This window comes from Lathyrus oleraceus, chromosome 1, assembly GCF_024323335.1.
Source record: "Lathyrus oleraceus cultivar Zhongwan6 chromosome 1, CAAS_Psat_ZW6_1.0, whole genome shotgun sequence".
Lineage (NCBI taxonomy): Eukaryota > Viridiplantae > Streptophyta > Magnoliopsida > Fabales > Fabaceae > Lathyrus > Lathyrus oleraceus.
In genome coordinates this window covers 24,892,340-24,898,204 of record NC_066579.1, presented here as the reverse complement: position 1 = coordinate 24,898,204, position 5,865 = coordinate 24,892,340, and the positions used below count along the sequence as shown (strand labels likewise).

Sequence of the window (5,865 nt, the reverse complement as noted above, 5' to 3'; positions counted from 1 at the left end):
GTATGCTTTAAAAAAGGGGTTTGGATGGAGGATTAGATCATCGAAAAAGGAGATGACGGGGAGGTCAACTACCTAATAGTTTCATGTTCAAGAGAGGGGTCTAACATTTCAAAAATTTCATGCACGTTAAAGACACTACCATCTAGAGCAAAAAATTGTCCTGCCAAGATTTGTATTAAATTGAAACAAGATGGTTTGTGGTACATTACACAATTTGAATCTAACCATTCTCATGAGACTAGCCCTACAAAAGCAAGATTATTCAAGGCTAACAAGAAAATGAACTTACATGTGAGGAGAACAATCCAAATCAATGATGACACGGGAGTAAGGATCAATAAGACTTTTCAATCGCTTGTTAAAGATGCAGGAGGACATGAAAATACTCCCTTTTGTGAAAAAGATGTGAGGAATTATATTAACAAAGAGCGTCGCGCAATTGGAAAAGAAGGTTATGGTAAGGCTTTGATTAGTTATTTTTGTAAAATGAGGGAATAAAATACAGATATCTTCTATGACATAGATTTGGATGATGATTTTCATGTGAGGAATGTATTTTGGGCTGATGCAATAAGTAGAGCCGCTTACGAATATTTTGGAGGTGTTGTAACTTTTGACACAACATACTTGACTAACAAGTATGACATGCCTTTTGCTGCATTCGTGGGTGTGAATCACCATGGTCAATCAACATTACTTGGTTGTGGATTACTATCAGGTGAAGACACAGATTCTTTTGTGTGGTTATTTAAGTCATGGCTTTGTTGTATGCTAGAAAAAGCACCTTTGAGTATTGAGACCGATCAATGTAAGGCTATGAAAAATGCTATTGAGTTAGTCTTCCCTACAACTCGTCATAGGTGGTGTTTATGGCATATAATGAAAAATTTTCCAGAAAAGCTAAGTGGATATGGTGAATACAAAAGGATCAAGTATGCAATGAAAGAAGCAGTCTATGATACATTTACAACAGCTAGTTTTGAACAAAAATGGTGTTCGTTCATAGAAAAGTTTGATCTCCAAGAAAATGATTGGTTGGGTGGGTTATATATTGAGCGTCATAGGTGGGTACCAACTTTGTTAAGGAAATTTTTTTGGACTAGTATGTCAACTACGCAATGTAGTGAGAGCATACATGCTTTCTTTGATGGATATATCAATTCTACAACAAGTCTAAATCAGTTCGTGAAACAATATGATAATGCTCTTAGAAGTCGGGAAGAAAAGTAATATGAAGTTGATTTTAATTCGATGGATACAACAATTCCATGTGGGTCAAACTCATCCATTGAGAATCAATTCCAAAGTGAGTTTACGAATGCCAAATTCAAGGAAATTCAAGTGGAATACAGATCTAAAATGAATTGTTCTGCATCATTAAATAGCATGGAAGGTTGCTTTGCTACATATCATGTGTTGGAGGAGATATTAGTTGGAGACATACGCAAAGAGCGAGTCTTAAAAGTTGTGCTTAATAAGGAAAACCATGATTTCAAATTTGAATGCTCATTATTTGAGTTTAGAGGTATTGTGTGTCGGCATGTGTTATCCGTGTGTAGTCAAGAGAGGATTATAAGTCTTCCAGAGAAGTATGTTTTAACGAGATGGAAGAAAAACATTAAAAGGAAGCATCCATATATCAAGACTAGTTATGGTGTAACAGAGTTGAAGCCACAAATGGACAGATTTGACAAATTATGCAAGCATTTTTATGAGGTTGCTGAAGTAGCTGCTGAGTCAAAAGAGACTACCGAAGACCTCCATGAAACATTACATTTGTTTAACTCTAATATGTCCACAAAGGATAGTGCCCTTATTGAAGAAAACCTCAATGATGATTTTAATCCAATCAATAGTAATAGAATTCGCAGTCCAAAACATGTCAAGCGCAAAGGTTGTTCTCCATCTAAAAGAAAAACATCTGTCGCCGAAACGATCGCCAAGAGGTCAAGGAAACAAACAAAAAAAAGTGATCACACTGAGTTTACTACAGTATGTCTACTTACGTTAATAAATGATATCTTAAATGTGTGTGTGTGTGTGTGTGTGTGTATATATATATATATATATATATATATATATATATATATATATATATATATATATATATATATATATATATATATATATATATATGTGTGTGTGTTGTGTGTGTGTGTGTGTGTGTGTGTGTGTGTGTGTGTGTGTGTGTGTGTGTGTGTGTGTGTGTGTGTGTGTGTGTGTGTGTGTGTGTATGTGTACCTAGCATTTTGTTTCTTAAATGTGTAGGAGTGCAATATTGGAATGGTGGGAAATCAGTTTGGAAGTGATATTTGTGTACAATCATCTCTTGAGGTTGTTAATGGAGAGCATTACTTAGATTTGAGTATTATGGTTTGTGTACATTATAAGATTGTATTAAATAATGTTTGAATTCACATGTACCATTTAAAGAAATTCGTATGTACGAGTTGCAGAAAACATGTGTAGATGTTGAGGATAAATTAAGTGTACTCATTAAACTACTAATTTATTATGTATTTGATTTTACGTACGTCATATTTTAGATTTTTGTATGTTATTGTATATGTTGGAAATTGTATGTCATTCATGGATCTTTTGACAACATGTGAAACAACCTTGATGGGTTCATCTCAAGTTTGTACAAATTTATGATGATTTTGGAAATTTTTGGTTATTGACTAGTGGCATGTGTATTTTGGGGAGACTGTCATATATTTATACTATTTTGAAAATTTTGACATGATGGTATGATGTTCAAACATTTATTTTAATCTTGTTCAAAACACTACGTGCACTAAGAATAGTTACATTTGGTGGTGTAGGTTATTCAGGTGGAATATTCAGGTAGAATGTTGCAAGATTGTAAATTGAATTTTGTATTAATCCAAATTGTAAATGGTGTAGTATTGTAAATTGACTTTTGTCATAATCCAAATTGTACTAAACTTTATTGGTGTATATAATATATAAAATATTTTCTTAATGCAATTACTTTGTATCCAAACATAAAAAAAAATATGAAGTTCATTAATATAGTGTCAAACTTTAAAACAAGAGAAATTGCAGTCCCAGACTTGCTTAATACATTGCACGAAGTTGGTTAATGGAAGTTTAACTTCAGTTAGTGCAGTGCCAGACTTTGAAATAAGAGAAATTGCAGTCCCAGACTTGGTTAATACATTGCACGAAGTTGGTTAATGGAAGTTTAACTTCGTTTGATGCAGTTCTAGACTTTAAAATAAGAGAAATTACAGTCCCAAACTTGGTTAATACACTGCACGAAGTTGGTTAATGGAAGTTTAACTTCGGTTGATGCAGTTCCAGACTTTAAAATAAGAGAAATTGCAGTCCCAAACTTGCTTAATACATTGCACGAAGTTGGTTAATGGAAGTTTAACTTCGGTTGATGCAGTTCCAGACTTTAAAACAATGGAAATTGCAGTTTCATACTTGGTTAATACATTTCACGAAGTTGGTTAATGGAAGTTTAACTTTGCTTGATGCAGTTTCAGACTTGGTTAATACATTTGACGAAGTTGGTTAATGGAAGTTTAACTTTGCTTGATGCAGTTCCAAACTATAAAACAAGGGAAATTGCAGTTTCAGACTTTAAAACAAGGGAAATTGCAGTCCCAGACCTGGTTAATATATTTCATGAAGTTGGTTAATGCAGTTCCAGACTTCAAAACAAGGGAAATTGTTAACTCGGACTTGGTTAATACATTGATGGAACAATATTCACTATAACACATTCTCAACACATTAACAACATAATGAACTATAACATACTCAACACATTAACGATAAAATGAACGATAACATAATCAGGACATTGTGCACATAAACAAAACACAACCACAAATTGTCAACATTTCACTACAACACATCATAATTGGTACAAATTCTGCAATACATATTACACAAATTCTACACTACAACACTAATGATTTACAAATTCAGTCTGGTTCTTTTTCCACGCTTCCTTGGTTTCTTCCTCATTCTTGTAGCCATGTTGGATTTAGACTTTGATTGATTTTCTGCAACATTGGCATCATCATTAAATGGAGAGTCATGTCCAACATCTCCAGCCAAAGTTCCTACTTCATCTTCAGTGATAAAGTTCACAAGTTGTTGATCATCTTGAACAACCCCGTCCTCAAACGGAGTGTTAACTCTCGCCTCTTTCATCATCCCCACTTCATACTCAAGAACTGTTATCCTCTCTTAAAAATCTTTATTCTCAACCACCAATCTATGATAATCAATAACATTCACAAAATGTTGTCCTTGTTCAAACAGAGCAGCATTGACTATGTCATATTTTAGCTCTTCCTCTGTTGCAACCACTCTATCAATTATCTAACACAAAAAAGTCAATCAACACACAACAACAGAAAAATTAATTTTCTCAATTCAAACACATAATATATTACCATATTTTTTTCAAATGCTTTTTCAATATTTTTCTTCTGCATACTTATAACCGGCCAATTCAATACACGTGGAAAACTAATCCTAAAAATAGTTGGTGCTTTCCCTAAAGATAAATGGTTGAATGCCCAAATTTGTAACAAATATTAAGAGTTGTAAATTTCAAAGTTTCAAAGTTTCAAAACACAAGATGGAACTATAAAGTAGTATAATATATTTACCTGCAATATGGAAGCACACCCGTTTAAATGTCTTTGTGCCTTATTTTTTCCCTCCTTCAACACAACTGAAGACTCACATAAACTAGAAACCACAAAGTTATAAACAACAATTCCCCAACTATGAGCATCAAGGGAATCTAAATCATCCAATTGCTTAACAAATCCCGTAAATACCTTATTCCCTGTTTTGGGAAAGTAAAACTCCGCAAATGCAAGTAATATGTAAAGTCTAACAAAATTAACTAATTTTTTCTTATGGCAACGAAGTTGTTTGCGGATTGAAATTCTGGTATAGTCAGAGTTCAGATGTTCTACACGAAGTCATGACATCTGATCCAACATTGTTACTAATACAGCAAGACAGTTATAACAATTAAAACCCAGTACTCATATGCACTCTGCCACAGATGTCAAGACATCTTCTAATATACCACCATGGAAAGAAGAACATCTAGTTTTGTCCATCTAGTGCAAAGACACAGTAGAGATCAAACATAGCACTTATGTTTATTGATCCTGCCCAGTTATCAGCATGATGTCTCAACATTGATTTGAACATCACCTGTTCCAACATTACAGAAGGATGAACTGTAACAGACCAACCAATCTATCAGTAACAGCAGTCAATAATGAATGTTAGAACATTCTGTTTTGCAATCAGACTGCAGGCTATGTGTCAAGTCTGTTCTTCCCTTCATAAACAGACTAGAAACAAACTGAATTATAATAGATAAATTACAGAGTGCAGAAGGTAAAAACACCAGTAATTGTTAACCCAATTCGGTACAACTTTACCTACTCTGGGGGCATACCAAGCCAGGAAGAAGATCCACTATTAGCAGTATTAATTCAGAGTTAAACTCCCCCATTTACAACTCCTCACTTAATCCCTACCCAGTGCAATTTATACCTAGGAACTCCTAGATAGAAACCTCGAGTTTCCATTCCTATCACTACAATTACCATGTAATGTCAAAACATCTTGAACATGCTTCACAGCTTCGTTCAAGAACATAATCACTCTTGCCTACAGGCTTTAAGTTACAACTAATCTCATGCTTTCAAGCACTAAGAAACACTTGGTAACCTTCCCACAGGTTGGGAGGTTTACCTCACAAATACCCCTAATTTCTACATTGTTTGAGGCTTACAAAACCTAGGTTACAATCTCCTATTTATAACCTAACCACCCAACTGGATTTGGGCCTTC

General features: G+C 34.1%; 1 protein-coding gene across 1 annotated transcript; it reads left to right on the top strand.

Moving 5' to 3' along the window:
* The first annotated feature begins 1,251 nt into the window (after nt 1-1,251).
* Nucleotides 1,252-3,671, top strand: LOC127088074 (protein FAR1-RELATED SEQUENCE 6). The gene is made up of 3 exons (XM_051028988.1): nt 1,252-1,992; nt 2,269-2,373; nt 3,510-3,671. The coding sequence occupies exons 1-3, from the start codon at nt 1,252-1,254 to the stop codon at nt 3,669-3,671; spliced, it is 1,008 nt and encodes a 335-aa protein (XP_050884945.1).
* The last annotated feature ends 2,194 nt before the right edge of the window (nt 3,672-5,865 follow it).